Below are 17,026 nucleotides of genomic sequence, written 5' to 3'. Positions count from 1 at the left end.
GGTATTTAAAACTATGGGTTAGTCACCAATATCGAATTTCGAATTTTAATCTTCCTTTATCACAAACAATTTTCAATTTTAAACAATAATTACATTTAGACGCGGGCGCACGCTATTCACACTCAAAACGGAAGCGCCCGGAACATAGATTATACACTGTTGAAAAGATCGACATAGATGCTAACTATGTATAGCGAGCGGGCATACGGCCGCGAGAGTGACGTACCGGTCGGTTTGCTACAATCTATATTTTTTGTTGATGTTCTCATAAATATATAAATAAATACATATGTTGATTTTAATAATTTAATTGCATTATGACGCAGAGTAAATAATGTTTTTGCACGTGAGTGTACCATGCGCAAACTTACCCCCACTACGTCGACAAATGCTCAAGAAGTTTGCCGGCTATTATACGTGTGTATGTCACTGAGTTCCTAAACAGCTGGACCGATTTGATTGATTTTTTTTGTATGCGTTTGGCTGGCGCCCTAAATGGTTTAGATTCACAAATCAGTTCGGCAGATGGCGCTGCAGTCGGTATCTAGGTTATTTATCAGATACTACAACTAAACGGCTGGATCGACTTCAATTAATTTTTACAAGACAACGTCTGTCGGGTCCGCTAGTATTTAAATATAAAAAAAGACGTGTGGCACTCGGGGAGTGCCGCGGTAAAGCTATTGCATAGCATTTTTTATCAACTTATGCAATTATATACGCTATATTAATAAACATTAACAAAAGCAAAACATTAACTGTCCCCCTCACACTCATAAGCTAGACCGTGCGAGAGAGAGATCGGCAGAGTTTTCATGATGCGCATGCAGTGCGACGTCACGCCGCGCGCTTATTCACAAACACTACACAAGCGCAACGTGTGAACGTGTTGAACGCGAGCTACATGGTAGGCGGAGTGGGAGGCGTTAGGTTTTATTTTCGTTACGGAATTTCTTGATTCGGTCGCCGCGCTTAAAGCCCGAGATAAAAGCTATGCAATAGCTTAAAAACGTTTTATTTTTTATTTTTATTAAGTAAAACTGTGATCACACTGTTACAGAAACGACCGCAATCGTTTAGTCTGGCGATATATTACCACAACACACTGTCACATGTTTTTTTTTTTCATTTACCATGTCTTCAAATTTTCCAGTCGTTGTCAACATAATTAGTATGGAGGGTAGATGCAAGGAGCATCATCTTGTATAGGGGACAATTTGAAAAAGTGTCCTTCTGTAATCAGCGAGCTATTGTTGGAAGACTCACCGACATAGCGCTAGTGTAGTAAGTGGAAATTATATGAATATAGCAGTTTTAAGCAGAGTGAAGCGTTATGTACTGACAAAAAAAAACTTCTGACTTGTGTAATTAAATAAAATACAACATTTAAAATCGCAACTATTTATTTTTACTAGTGGTCGCACAGTAGTCGAAACTCGACAATAATTAATTTAAATTATTAGTTGGAACACTATTATGCTTCTATTGTCAAAGACTATAATAATTCTCTAATCACAGATTTCGCCAAGACTACACTTTAGTCAAATATCAATAAAGACAAACAATATTACGAGTAATCTATTCTCAATTAGATCACCGACTTTTTTATTGATTTAATCTATTTTGATTGCGTAATTTTAAAAAGATATTCGCATTCTGCACTCCTTCTCTATATTCTCTATAAGTGTAGGAAATTTCATACTCCTCCCGTCCGCGCAATTTTCGTAAAAAGGGGTACATAGTTTTTGCTTCACGTATTAATGTACAGGGTGTTACAAAACTACCCGTAAAGCTGAATATTTAAGAACCGTAGTAACGCTGTATAATAAACATACCACAAAAAAATTAAAATATATAGATTACTATTTACGCAGGAAGTGTTTCTTTGCTTCTGAATTTAATATCCTACTTTAATAGTTTATGGCGCTATTTTTAAAATCTCTTTACTTGCTACAGTGGCGCCATCTTCATTGGCTTCCTTTCAGCGGACACTTTTTAATAAATTTTGAGGGTGCTCCATACTTCTATCCTCCTTAATAATTAGCATATATATGTATGTATATTAATTTTTTTCGCCCCGTGAGAATCGGGTACTTTTGTCCCGTGTGCCAGGGACTAAAAGCGAACTTTTCAACCCGGTTGAAAAAATATATTGTATAAGCACACAATTCGCGGGCGTGAATTTCCTACTTCTTATTGGAATTTGGCAGTATTTCAATAAAACTCTAATCAGATTTCTTATAAAGGACACATTGAAAATATATTTGCTCTCAAGCCACATCAGAATACATTAGCACAGGTTGCAGAGATAACACACATCAATTTGAATAATCTGTATTAAAACGTTTACAAATACTTTTATGATCTACTATTTATATTTATTTATTCAACACTTTTCTCCCTCCGTGCGTAATATACTATTTCGGTAAGTAAAAACTTTTAGTGTAGCTCACATAAAGCATAGAGGTGCCCTCAATTTTTAATATTCAATTATAATTTCATTATAATTCTCTTCATAGCTACTGAATATGTATTTTGCGATTCCAACGGTCTGCTATAAACAAGACAAACTAATTATTATTTATAGGTGCCATTAATTATATGAAAGTGATCTTTAAAAGCATTTTTCTCGTGAAACACTAGTGATTTTTGCGTTTTAAATAACTTAATAGATATTTTTTTATTCCGCGTCAAACTAAACACTGAACGCCTTATACGTCATATGTGGGCAATTGTTATGCACGTAAGTTATTTAATTTGTTTGGCCCCAAATGACGTCACACGATGAGGTCACCCTCGAATGTTCGAAATAACAAGTCCCATCCAGCAAGATTCAACTTTGAGGGCACTTAAAAAACCATAATGCGTATTTTATTGTAACACTAGCGACCCGCCCTCGCTTCGCTTCGTAAACTGTAATTTATTATTAATTTCTCCACTATTTAATGGATGTTATTATACATATAAACCTTCCTCTTCAATCACTCTATACATTAAAAAAAACCGCATCAAAATCCGTTGCGTAGTTTTAAAGATTTAAGCATACATAGGGATATAGGGACAGAGATAGCGACTTTGTTTTATACTATGTAGTGAAACACTAAATTATTTATTGTATAGGTCTCTCAACCCACAGAATCCGATGTCATTGCAAGAAATTACGAACAGGAAAGAAGGTTAAATTCATCTAGAAACTTTAAGCTGAGCTTTCGTAGAGCTAGATTTAGATTAACTTTGATAGCCGCCGATAGCTGTGAATGAATTTAGCTTAGTTCATCAAACTCAAACGACTTCTACTAAGCCAATCATCTGCTGCCACGGAAACCATAAGCTGAAGGGAATTGTCGACAATAATATAATGTAACAATAGAAAACGCCAGATTAAAAAAAAGGTAAAAATAAATAAATAATATTTAACAAAAAAACTAACAATATACGCTTTTATAGAAAATCCAACTAAAAATAGAAAAACAAATTTTAATAAATTTGAATTAAAAATGGTGTAAGAGAAAATGATTTTATTGTAAAAAAGCGTGGGTCGCTTTTCAGGATATTATCAGAATAATCCTTCTACTCACATCTGTTCATAAAATATTTATAACTACTGATACCATGCACCCCGCGCTTTTTTTTCAACGAAACATTAAATTTTATTATTGACAGCTGAGTCCCGCGATGCTATCCGCGGTTATTGTAGTACCGCGGGTGAAGCCGCGGGGCGAAGCTAGTCTAAAAAAAGTAGCCAAAGTTACTCCTTATATCATCAGCTACCTATCAGTGAAAGTCTCGTCAAAATCGGTCCTGTCGTTCCAAAGATTAGCCGGAACAAACAGACAGACAGACAAAAATTGTAAAAAATGTTATTTTGGCGTATGTACCGTATATATATTCATATGCATGTAGTGAAAAGCGGTTATTTCAATATTACAAACAGACACTCCAATTTTATTTATATGTATCGATTGTCCAATAATGAGGACTCCCGATATGGGGAACTCTGCTTTGTCGAGACAATGTTTCGCCATGCAACGCATTAGCTTAGATTACTTTTCATTTTAAAAATAAATTGGAAAGTTAGGAAATTTCTGGAATTTGAAGAAAAAAAAAACATAAGATTCTTCTAGAATTAATGTTTAATGAAATATGTTGAGCGATTTATCGTTACGAGAAGATCCTTCAGCGCGTTTACGATTTAAGCAGCCATTCGCATCGAGAACGTACTAGATAACTAAGCGTGATCTAGAAACATCTCGGACATTATAGGGTAAGGTCGGTTGATTCGGATAACGTCCGAGCGAGATCAAGCGAACAGGAAAATTTGCTTCTAGAAACTTCCGTTGCATAATAAATAGAGCATTAATTTTTATAATATTTTAGATACATAGTTTATTATTATTTTTTAGCGTTTATTTGATGTTGAAACGCCGTTCACAAAACTTAAGAGCATTTCGGATGAGAATCTAGAGGTCTTTGTGGAACGTTCTAGAACGTCTTTCTGTGGACGGCCCTGTGGCCCTCCTCGTCATACTCTCTCTTGGAGACCCACATCTTGCGGAAAGTGTCCAGAGACGCGAGGATCGAGCCTCCGATCCACGTGGAGTACAGGCGCTCCTGGGGGGCCGAGATCTGGACAAGAGAATACCTTGTTGAATACTCCTGGTTCTGGATACGTTTTGTGTCGCTGCGGTCCATGGGCGAATTGTGAATGGGTCAGCGCATTATGGCACAAGGCCACGTTTGTAACTTACTGTTTGTGATGGAGCTTGTGATAGCTTCACGGTTGTAACAGGCAGGTAGTACCAATCCGTGCTTACTACACAATACTGCTTATTACAATCACGGGTAGGTACCGTGCTGCTTGTTACTGCCGCGAAGCCGTTGTTTCAGTTCGAAGAGTGCTACCGTTGAGACAGACAATTGAGACTTCTTTGCCTCAAGTTGGGTGGCATTGAGGTTGGGATGTCTATGACCTCCATTGACCACTTAACATCAAATGGGTCCTGATTTTGTCAATTTACGTAGAGCAATAGGAAGGTATGTACTAGGATACTATGACGTGCAAAGAGGTGCAGGAGGTATGAGTGAGAGCTTGTTTGTTAGCTACGTCAATCAATCTACGTAAAGTGTAGCAACAAAAGTACCAGGGCACTATGATATCAAAGAGGTGGTTTTATAACTTAGGATAACTCTGTTCCGAGGTGCAACCATTCTTCATCTATTCTGCTGGGAACCAGTCATGGCTTCAAATTGAAGTGAGGGTCACGTAAATAACTGAGACTTGGACCTCATGTCTCAAGGTGGGTCACGGAATTCATGTTGTAACGTCACTGACCTCAAGTAACCTAGTTAACATGAGGTAGACTTGGATATTGTCAATTACGTTAAATAATGGAAAGAAAAGTACCAGGCTACTATGACACGCAAAGAGGTTTATGTGTTAATGTAATAATACAATTTCGAAGCACAGCCTTATTCTGAGATTTGTGAGGTTTGGATTCCAACTTGAGAAATTGACCTCACGTCTGAAGATGGGTGACGGAAAGCATTCTAATTTCAATAACCTCAGGTAGGCCACTTAAGCATCACGTGGACCGTGCTATTATTATTAATGACGTAAAATATTAGGAAAAAAGTACCAGGGTACTATGGCATGCAAAGAAGTAGATATCGAGGGGTGAAAGGCTATTTGGCTTAAGTGACATTTCGCCTAATGCGCGACATTTATCTTTGTAACTAAAGGTCCCTTTTATTTGGTATCAGTATCAACAGTTCGATGTTTTTAATTGAACTTCAGTTAAGTTTACTCCAATAAAATAGCTAAAATAAGTTTTTTGTTATGATAAAATTATAATCAAATAGCTCTCCTGTAAAGTTGCAAAAATGTCACTCAAACCTCAAACCTGCACCCCTCGATATATAAATTAGACTTCGACGTCCAAACATCACATTTCCGCTGTGAGCCAGTCATGCACTCCGCTTTGAACGGTGCAACAGGTATATAAGTTTCAGACTTCGACCTCATGTCTCAAGGTGGGTCACGTAATTCGAGTTACGATTTTTGTAGGTTCCAAAAAACCACTTAACATCGACTGGCCGCTAATGTTGCCTTTTTACGAAAAACATATTAGAAAGAAAAGTACCAGGGTACTATGACATACAAAGAGGTGTATATGTACTTTAGTATACCTTTAGTATATTTGTTGTGAACCAGTCCAGGGTTCCTAATTAAAGAGTGGGGGGAAAAGGTACACAATAGAGAATTTGACGCTATGCATCAAGGTAGAAGTGGTATCCACCTCGTCAGCATTTCTGCCAAGCCAATGACCAAGTTTCCCAGACGACAACCCTCACTCACCCTGATCTTCATATCCTTAGGCGCTAGTCTCCGGATCTCGTGCAGGAGCCTGTCCCCGAACCCCCGGAACAGCGTGGAGCCCCCGCTGAGGACTATGTTCTGGTAGAGGACCTTCCTTAGGTCCATGTCCGACTTGTGGATTGAAAACATTAACACCTCGTGAAGACCTGGAACATATAGACATTCTATTTTAGTGGTTAAATATCATAAAGCCTTATTTCATCAGTTTTACCGGATGTTGGGCATTGGCAACATTGGGCAGTTGGACAGCATTGGGTAGGACTTTTTGGCGGGAACGCGAGGAGTGAAGTTGTGTGATTTGTTTTATTTTGTCTATTTAGTGTTACTTCAGGTTTAAATGTGTAATAGCGGTGGTTTATTAACTGTTTAGTATTTGTGAAGGTGCACAAATGTGGGAAAATGAAACAAAGCCGCTGGACGTAACTTCTCGGGATCCTCAAAAAAGTCCACTGAAAAATTCATAAAATCAAGAATATAAATTAAAATAAGACATGACTTAAGGGTCTTAGTTACATACAAGGTCATAAAATCCCTTTAAAAAAACAGCATTGGATAATTGGACATTGGCAGCATTGGCAGATCCCTATTGGTAGTAGTAGGGAGTGTTGGTGAGACCACACGGATAGGCAACACCATACAATCCATTTCTGCCGCGGAACAGTCTAGGGTTTCGATTTGAAGAATGGGACAGTCCAATGATAAAATTCGAAGTCAGGCCTCAACGTGGATTAAGGCATTATAGCTTTGTTGATGTTCATCGGCTCCGGCGACTACTTAAAATCAAGGTACACCCCAGCTCAGGGCCCAGATGTCTAGGCATTCCAGTAAATAACAGCTGATGCAAGAAAACCATACGTACCTTCGCACTCCTCACCGATCAGGTCCGGTCTGAAGAGCACTTCGGGAGCTCGGAACCGGGCCGGGCCAATCTGCGGGAGGGGGTACACAACTTCAGCACGCCATGGCGCAATTTCTGTCGTGCAACAGTCCTGAGCTCCAATTGTGAGGAACCAACAACATTTATACAATCAGCATTCTCCCAGTCACCTGGGGCCGACGTAACATGGTTTTTTCTTCCCTACTCCTCTATCATATTCCTCTACCATTTCTTCGCTCACTCCCCCCCTCTTACACCTACCATCTACCACCTCCATATTCATAGTTAATAGACAACCTTCATACAATAACAACTAGAATTTCAAGACTTCAAGATCGACGTTGGCATTCGCGTAGTGTAGTGATGTCTAGAGGCTCCATTAAAACATTAGGCATTTGAAAAAAAATCCTGTCTTAAAATGCTCACTAACACTCATAAAAGTTAAAGATAGTCCAAAAATAAATAAGCAGTGAGACGATCTTTGAAACTGAAGCATCAGCCCTCAATAAGTCTAACAATTCACCTCAAGTTGTGTTCCATCAGGGAGAACGTATTGGGCCCTTTCATTCTCCAAGGTCTCTTCCTTCAGAGGGTTCGGAGACAGGTAGCACGCCCGCTCCTTGATAGACTTGACGATCTCCAGCTCGGCGGACGTCCTGAGGTTCACTCCCTCTTTGCGGAGTAGAAGTCTGGGGATCCGATGCGATTTTATACAGAAAGTCTCCAACAGGAGAGATCAGAGTATACGGTGTGCAGCCATGAGGTGGAGGCTTCTAAACCATGAACTGCCATACTCCTACCTCCTGCGAGGTCCCCGCGTTTAGGAGGCGCGCTGGGTATGTGGGACTTAACGATCTGTAGATATTGGGATCAGACCGCGGGTCCAAGGGGTTTAGGGCTTTACCGCACTAAATGATTTCCCTGCTCTCTCACACGACGTCCCATCTCCGCCCGGGGTCAGAACCCAGTCAGAGTGGAGGGTTTGCCGCGGTCAACATTACAACCAGACACGCGGCGCCACCCCGAGGACGCCCGATCGACGGGTCGACAAAGCGATAGTCTAAAAGTTGTGTAACATTCCCCGACTTGTACTACCAATTTTTTGTTGGAAGTAACAATTTTGTACTTTCACATTTATTTACTGAATTTTATGCCAATTTATTTGTTAAATTTTGTAGAGATAATGATCTTACGTTTACTCACATAATAAAACCGTAACGTTTTTAAATTGGTAAGCATTTTATATCGAAAGAAAAATAAAAAAAAACACGTGTGGCACTCGGGGACTGCCGCGGTAAAGCTATTGCATAGCATTTTATGCTATTATCAACTTATGCTAATTATAATCAGACAATAATAATTTAATATTAAAACAATAATAACATAAGACCACGCTATATTTATAAACGTTAACAAAAGCAAAACATTAACTGTCCCCTTCACACTCAGAAGCTAAACCGCGCGAGAGAGAGACGGGCAGACTTTTCATGATACGCAAGCAGTGGTGTTAGGATTTATTTTCGTTACGGAATTTCTTGATTCGGTCGCCGCGCTCAAAGCCCGCAATAAAATCTATGCAATAGCTTAAAAAAATAGAGAGATAAGACTTTCTAAATAGTTTGGGTATGGGCTTTCAGGTATCGGTTCATTTTGGAAAAGAGGTTTATTGCACAAAATTGGTTGGGAATTCCTGAACCTAAGAATACACAAATCAAAAAACGTAACTACACAATTGATAATTTAATTACCATTCAACTATTAATGGAGGCCGGATGGTGGCTCTTTAGTCTTAGAAGCGTCACATACCTAAGGTACTTGGTGACGTCACGCCCGGCCACGTCGACTCTCATGATGCTGTGCGGCATCGCGAACCCCTCGTATATGGGGACGGCGTGCGTCACTCCATCGCCGGAGTCCAGTACAGCACCCGTGGTACGACCTGTTGCATACCTGAACGAAGAGACAAATGTGGTCATGAGAATCTGTACCTAAATTTCCTCAGTCCAAAGTTACCTCACCTAAAGTTAAGTGGTGGAAGACATTTTATTGCTATGATGGGTGGAGGAGCTCAAAGTCCACCTGGCGTTAAGTGGTAACGGGAGCCCATAGACATCTATAACGTAAATGCGCCACCCACCTTGAGATATAAGTTCTAAGATCTCAGTATAGTTACAACGGCTGCCCCACCCTTAACGCATTCCTGTTTCACGGCAGAATAGGCGGGGTGGTGGTACCTACCCGCACGGACTCACAAGAGATCCTACCACCAGTAATTACGTAAATTATAATTTTGCAGGTTTTGTTGCAATAATGTTATTCCTTTTCCTAGGAAGTCAATCGTGAACATTTGTCAGTACGTATTTCATTAGAAAAATTGGTACCCGCCTGCGGGATTCGAACACCGGTGCATCGCTACATACGAATGCACCGGACGTCTTATCCTTTAGGCCACGACGACTTCTACTAGCTACTACACCTACCTAGGCAAGCAAACTTTGACCAAAACACACAATTGTAGTATCTTGGTATAATCAAGATACTACAATACATCTGCCATTCTCCGATGAATCCCACTTGATATACTCTCCAATGGACACAAAGTTCTATAAGCTTTGGTGTTCCATGCATTTTTAAGTGGTTCTTGGCTCCTATTGTTTGACCATAAGCCAAACTTTACTCTAATGAATTAGTGTTACTAAGCTAGCTATTGCCGATTGCTTCCTAATAATCCTTACCCACATCTTATTACACTATTATTTATCGACATTGTCAAACCTTTAGACGCGAGATAAGCAAAACTACGAAATATTTGAAATTTGGTCGTTGCAAATGAAGGACACAGACTGCGGGAAGAAACGATAAGAAGCGGCAGTTCTGCGTTAAAGGAAGGATGCACAATACCTTTATGTAGTCCTTACTGCAGACTCGTACCACTTCGCGATGAGAAACACCAACGATTTCACTTATTTACTTATTTAACATAACAAAGACACGAAGCGCGCGCGCGGTTGTTCAGCCATATTTTTTCGTCTCGATGTCACCACACGATCTCGCTCGCACGCGTCCGTAGGTAAAGTGCCGGAGAGGGATGGGACAGGATTTGCAAAACCAAATTAAAAATGTTGCTATTTTTCGAAACCTAAAACTAACTAAGTTTTAAACCAGCGCAACCAAAACCAAAATCTGCTATGTGTACTTTTTGAGATTTTTACTTTTTGACCTTTTCGTATAGTTCACAGACCTATCTACCGTATAAAAAAATAATTGTTATATGTCTATAGCTTTAATATTTATCTATAGCTTTCGTTTGATAGCTATAGTTCTTAAAAATTCACCTTCATATAAAAATTTTATACGAAAATGTTTTTACTTGTTAATTCGAAATAGAATTTTTGCACATAGCAGATTTTGGTTTGACATTGACAATATTACTTATTACTTACTTACTCATTATATTTTCTTTAAGTCAATTTTAGCACAAAGCCTTTTCTGTATACTTTTATTTAATTTTTATCTATTGTTGTTGTTATTATCGATAATAGGAGATAGATATGTAAACTCACAAACTGAGAACGGCCTGCATTGAAAGAAATAATGCCGGTACATTGAATGTCTCAAAGAATATTTCGGCGGACTTTTCTCTATTCCTGCGAGGGTTCAGAGGTGCTTCTGTCAACAGCACTGGGTGTTCTTCTGAGAAAGTAGATAGCTGGTCCTGTAGAGAGATGGTGTATTGAATAATAATGACTATATTAAAAATTAAATTTAATAAAAAATCAATTATTTGATTAAAGTAAATAAAAATTTAAAAACCGCTCAGAAGTAAGCAAGTTTTTGAGTATTCAATTTAAGTACCAAGCAAAGAGGGTATTCAATTGAGCAATGGTTCATAAATTAATGTTGAAATAAAAAATGTATACTATTATATTACTATTATATTAAAATTAAATATTTTTCGAATTTATTTAATCAATAATTTTGTTTTTTTTATTGCTTAGATGGGTGGACGAGCGCACAGCCCACCTGGTGTTAAGTGGTTACTGGAGCCCATAGATATTTACAACGTAAATGCGCCACCCACCTTGAGACATAAGTTCGAAGGTCTCAGGTGTAGTTACAACGGCTACCCCACCCTTCAAGCCGAAACGCATTACTGCTTCAAAGCAGAAATAAGCAGGGTGGTGGTAGCTACCCGCGCGGACTCTCTAGAGGTCCTACCACCAGTAATCAGTCATCATCTATGTGACAAGCCACAAAATTAATACGGTACTTAACCTTACTTTAAGCCTTACTAGCATACCTTACTGTAAATATAATTCCAAATCTTTTCCATGTCGTTCCAGTCTGTAACTATTCCGTGTTCCATTGGGTATTTGATGCTGAGAAGGCCGCGATGCTCTTCTGCACGAGGACCAACGAAGATCTCGCCTTCTAGCGCTCCTGCCATCACTCTTGTGTGCTTCGGACGACCAATACTACAAAGTAGGATGCTCAATTTTTTTATTTGTTCATGGTAGCAGATTGCTTTCATATCACAAACACAATAGGTAGTATCTACTATCCGTGACCTCTTATAAATTTCTAATTGATTAAATAAAGGTTTTAATGTGAAAAATTAATTAGTTTGTAATAAATCTTTAGTGTCCACAAGCAAATCTACTATCAATCTATCTTAGTAAATTGAAAAATACCTTAAGCAGAAAATAATATGAATTATTTACAAAGTAGGATGCTCAATTTTTGTATCTGTTCATGGTAGCAGATTGCTTTCATATCACAAACACAATATGCAGTATTTTCCACTGTCCGTGACCTCTTATACATTTCTAATAGATTTTTTAATAAGGGTTTTAATGGAAAAATTAATTAGTTTGTAATAAATCTTTAGTGTCCACAAGAAAATCTACTATTAACCTATAGTTAATTGAAAAATATCTTAAGCAGAAATGTGCATGTTTTCTTCTCAATGCAGGCAATGTATGCATCCAAGTCATTGTGCAGTATGCAGTGAGGATGTATAACTTACTAGTTCGGGAAACGACATTTCGGTATCTGATCACCAGCGAAGCCCGCCTTTATTACGCCGGAGCCCTAGAACAACGGGAAATTATAATCATATGCAAAACATTGCTGAGCTCCACGCACGGAACAATGAGTCATAACTCAACAATTATGCATTAAAGACAATTCGTAATTAATTTGTAACGTTTTAATAGTCCTTTGTGCGTTTATATTTGTTTAAATTTATTAAATATCATTCGTAAATAATAAAAGAAAATTAATTTTAAAACACGGTTTTTTTTGGGTCATTATAATTCCAAATGTAACACATATTTACGTTGTCTATTACGACGGGCTGATTCACTATAACATCACTCAACTCCATTTTAATTATTATTTTATTTCCGTTCCGTAATAATTGGCTTTTTTACTAAAATCAATCTAAATCGCTACACATTGATGCAGGCATGAAACCATATTCCAGTAACACTATGTTAGAAAGAAGCTGCAGAAATATAATAGTATCTTCCGTCCTTGTTGTACTCCGACTTTTGAATGGTGAAAACTTTGAAGCCTTTAGACATCTCTCTTGATAATGCTAATGAAATAAATATGAACTTAAATTGAAACTGGAATATGAAAAATGACATAATTTGTGAAATTATTCAAAGGAATAATGTATTATTGTAGCCAAATATGCTTTTATTTTGATGATTGTATATTTGGTTGAGAAATATAAATTGGAGTGGAATGAGATGGATTGATTGTAGAAGTAATGTGAAAAGATGAAATAATAATAATAATGTTTTTATTGCAAGTAACCATGACTCATATAAATTGTTAATAAGACTTAGACCTATATTAGTAGTTATATTTACATCACAATGAATTACTGTCGTAACATCCCATGGGAGTTGGCACCACAGCGACCCATGTATACACAGTCCAGCCTGCTTGCGATCATGCTCAGGATACTGTTGGAGCTGGCCCTTACTCTGCTTACCAGAGATGCACACCTCTTACGCATGGTAGCGTAAAAACAATTTAAGTGCGCGTCTGCAAGCATCCCTGATGCGCTACAAAAGCGGGGCAGATGAAATGAGATAATCTCAGTAAAATGGTGGGAAATAACTGAGCCTATAATGTACTTTATGGAGAAAACTCGAGAAGCCCCCTACAATTTCTTTTACTTTAATTGCTTATTTTGTTTCATTTCCCTATTTTGGTGCACTTTCAGTATCTAATGATAAAAAGTTAATATGCTATGATAGGGTTTCTGTGGTATGATACCTTCGCCTTTCATAAATTACAAACATGAAACTATTTTACGTTTGACAGTTTGACAGCTGCCTAAACCATAGATAGCACACATAATACTTCTGCTGACTGAGCTTATGGTGGCTTATATAAAAAAAGAGTAAACATACTTAGATAAACTTATTTACAAATTGATTCGATTTAATTTTTTGTACATTGTATAAAAAATGAAACTAATTTCCACAATATTTTTTAATTTAATACTGATAAACGCTGCAATTAATACTGAAAATGGTTACTGTGTATCAAAGGACTCTTGTGCGGAAACAAAAAATACATCTTCCGACAAAAAATGGTTATTCTACGACGTTAATCCACCCGAAGGGTTTAATTTGCGACGAGACGTGTACATGAGATTCGCTATATTACTCTCCAACGAACAGAAACGAGGTAAACTGAAAGAGTTCGGATTAGTTCTACCGCCTTGGTATAAGCTGTACCATTGGAAAACCACAAAAAAGAGAGAACCAATTCCCTGGGGAAATTTTTTCGATATAGAAAGCTTAAAATCATTCGCGCCTGTCGTTGAGTTGTACGAGATATTCGAAAAATCTCTACAAAAGCAATTGATAATAGATACGATTTACGTGTTGCAAAACTACGACAATCCCTTCGAAAATGGCCTTTTCGAAGACAAATGGGAGGTACAGGAGGAATGTCCGTACGTGCCACAGTACTGGGGCTACGGAAACATAACGGCCAACGAGATAATCTGTGTTAAATTTCAAGGAAAAATTTCCATGCTACCGGAACTTTTTCAATTACACCGTAATGACAAATTCATAATGGTGGCCCACGGTGAAATACCTCTACACGATAATTATGGCGACCGAAAATACTGGAAATGCAGGAAAAGTATGAAATTCAATAAGAAACTAACAGAAATTGCTTTTAATTACATTAAAGAAAAATTAAATTGTGATACAGAGCTGTGCAAAAACTATTTAGGCGTGCACTGGAGGAGACAGGATTTTGCTAAATACAGGAGCAAAGACGTACCAACAACGTCTGGAACGGTCAAGCAAATCCAAAACATAATGCAAAACAAACTTCCTCATGTGCAAACAGTTTTCATAGCTACAGACGCATCGGCCAAAGAAAGAGAAATACTCCAGAATAATCTAGAAACTTTAGGTTATAACGTACATTATTATGTACCTAATATAGCTGAAGTTACCGAATTTGATGATGGTACTATTGCGATATTAGAACAAATAATTTGTTCACATGCTGCCTTCTTTGTGGGCACACATGAAAGTACCTTTACATTCCGAATACAAGAGGAAAGGGAGTTATTAGGGTTTCCTAGTGATACTACGTTCAATAGGCTGTGCCCCGACAAAGGCAATTGCGAAAAGCCATCCCGTTGGACTGTAGTGAATTAAATAATGTGATCAGGATTCATAGATGATAGTAAAACTTAAAAACTATGTTAGAGTAAACAAAGCTTCTACATAAATATATGTAAAAAAAATGAAATATGATTCTCACTATTATAGATACATTATATTTTAAATTCAGATAAGTTAAAAAAACAAAAATGTACAAGGCAAGAATGAGTACAGCTGGACTTTAAATTCTCTGAATATACTTGTAAATCAACCCTGACTACTGGTGACAAGGTATATAGTTAGTCCGTACAAGTATATACCACCATCCAGTTTAATTCTGTAGCCAAACAGTCATCTGGTCTATTTTGAAGTAGGATATTATCATAATACAATACAATAGAACTTTGATTTAATATTGTGACACTGACTTTTCGTTGTTAGGTCTTTAATTTTTATACATAACACTACACCGGGTAGGTTGTGAGCTCGTTCACCCATATAGGCAATAAAACAAGTATATTATGCAGTTTTGAATTCATTATTATAAATTAGAATAGAACAAAGACCTATGTTAGATTATTTAATGATGCATCAACCGTCACTTCTATAATGTATCGGTGCACAGTTCAATGGTGTACCGTTTCAAGGAATATCTCTAGATTCCATGTGGTGACTTGCTTGATAGATAACCCTGGAGGCAGTGTACTTTATATTCTGTTTCATAAAAATGTTACTTCAATTGTTTTTAAGACAGATGTAATGTTTGAGACGCTAAAAAATGTTTCATGTGATATTTATGTAATTAATACCAAAGATTAAATTATCAACTTTTTTATTAGTTTTATTTTCTGTTTTGCTATTGATAGTACTTATATACGAAGGTCGTCCACCATCTCCTATATACATCAGCAATTCCAGAAGCAAGATAACACTCTTGCTTATCCGTCGGACTCTTAATCAAACCTCTTTTAAATAATATACAGAAATTTCATAGCACTCTGAACGTGGGGCCCTAAAGAGTTTAGAAATGAGTTGATTTTTATAAACTTAATAGTGAAATAAATGTAATGTTCTACATATGCACATTTTATTTTAATTTAGGACCCAAGGTAAAACTGCTATATTGGCATGATAGTGTAGTTACGTTAGGTAAAATAGATCGTGTGGCGCCGCGTGTTGTAGTGTTGACCGCGGGAACCCCCCTACTCTGACCGGGTTTTGACCCCGGATGGAGATCGGACGTCGGGTGTAAGAGTGCAGGGGAGTTGTTTAGTGGGTGGGCACTAAAGTTCCTTGGGCCTGTCTGCTCTCAACACCTGCAGATCGTTGAGTCTCACCTACCCCGCGCGGCACCTAGGCGCGGGGACCTCATAGGAGGTACGGCCCTAGGCTCGAAAAAAAATAATGTAAAATACGATCTATTTTACTTTTTTTTTTTGGCGCAGGACCGATTAGAGTGCGGAGGCTTCAATCTCAGCGGTCCTTGCTGGAGGCGTAGTCTACTGAACCCGTCCGCCGGTCTTCGGACAGTGGAGGCGGTGCACCCAGTCCTCGCGAACTGGTTAAACGGCGACCGAAGGTTTCTCACCTTCCGCTTGACAAAAGTGCTCATCGGTCAGTGGTGTTCCGGCCGGTACCTGCACCGCGTCGCCCTGAGAGAACCAACGATGGAGTGCCTCTACTGTGGCTACAACAATCGAGCACACACGCACTGCCCCGCGTGGCTGGGGCAGTGCCGTATCCTCGTTTCGCAAATAAAACCAGACTTATCGCAGCAGACGATCATAGCTACGATACACGGCACCGGCGAGTCCTGAAAAGCGATGCTCGGCTTCTGCGAGTCCACTATCTCGCAGAAGGAAGCACCGGAACGACAGAGGAAGAGCTCTCCGCACCAGTTCGTTGCCGCCGAGCCAGGGCCTCGAGAAGGCAATTCGCCCGGCTCCGGCCCCGCTAGGAGGCAACCCCGTTCTTTCCGTGAAGGACTTCAGGGGTTAAGACCGCATGGTCTGCTACATGCACTCTTCTAGCGCGCCGCATGACAGCAATTCTACGGTTCTATGGAAGTGCTGCGGAAGATCAAGCGATTTACGGTGTATGGTCTTCCGACCCAGCAGGTTGGTT

At 38.6% G+C, this 17,026-nt stretch overlaps 2 protein-coding genes across 2 annotated transcripts; one reads left to right on the top strand and one right to left on the bottom strand.

Moving 5' to 3' along the window:
• Positions 1-4,117: 4,117 nt before the first annotated feature.
• LOC732868 (ARP1 actin-related protein 1-like protein A) lies at positions 4,118-12,738 on the bottom strand. The gene is given in 9 exon segments (NM_001046871.1): positions 4,118-4,626; positions 6,356-6,522; positions 7,236-7,305; positions 7,777-7,942; positions 9,060-9,203; positions 10,817-10,968; positions 11,554-11,728; positions 12,280-12,344; positions 12,592-12,738. Coding segments are annotated over 9 exon segments (1,131 nt in total). The 5' UTR covers positions 12,640-12,738; the 3' UTR covers positions 4,118-4,482.
• Positions 12,739-13,738: 1,000 nt separating this feature from the next.
• Positions 13,739-14,956, top strand: pofut2 (protein O-fucosyltransferase 2). Its single transcript, NM_001098273.1, has one exon. It carries the CDS (start codon positions 13,739-13,741, stop codon positions 14,954-14,956), a length of 1,218 nt encoding a protein of 405 aa, NP_001091743.1.
• The last annotated feature ends 2,070 nt before the right edge of the window (positions 14,957-17,026 follow it).

This window comes from Bombyx mori, chromosome 24, assembly GCF_030269925.1.
Source record: "Bombyx mori chromosome 24, ASM3026992v2".
In the NCBI taxonomy this organism is placed as follows: Eukaryota; Metazoa; Arthropoda; class Insecta; order Lepidoptera; family Bombycidae; genus Bombyx; species Bombyx mori.
This window is presented reverse-complemented; position numbering and strand designations above follow the sequence as displayed.

Bases quoted from the DNA above. Each gene is read 5' to 3' on its own strand.
- pofut2 (NM_001098273.1), top strand. From the start codon at position 13,739: ATGAAACTAATTTCCACAATATTTTTTAATTTAATACTGATAAACGCT.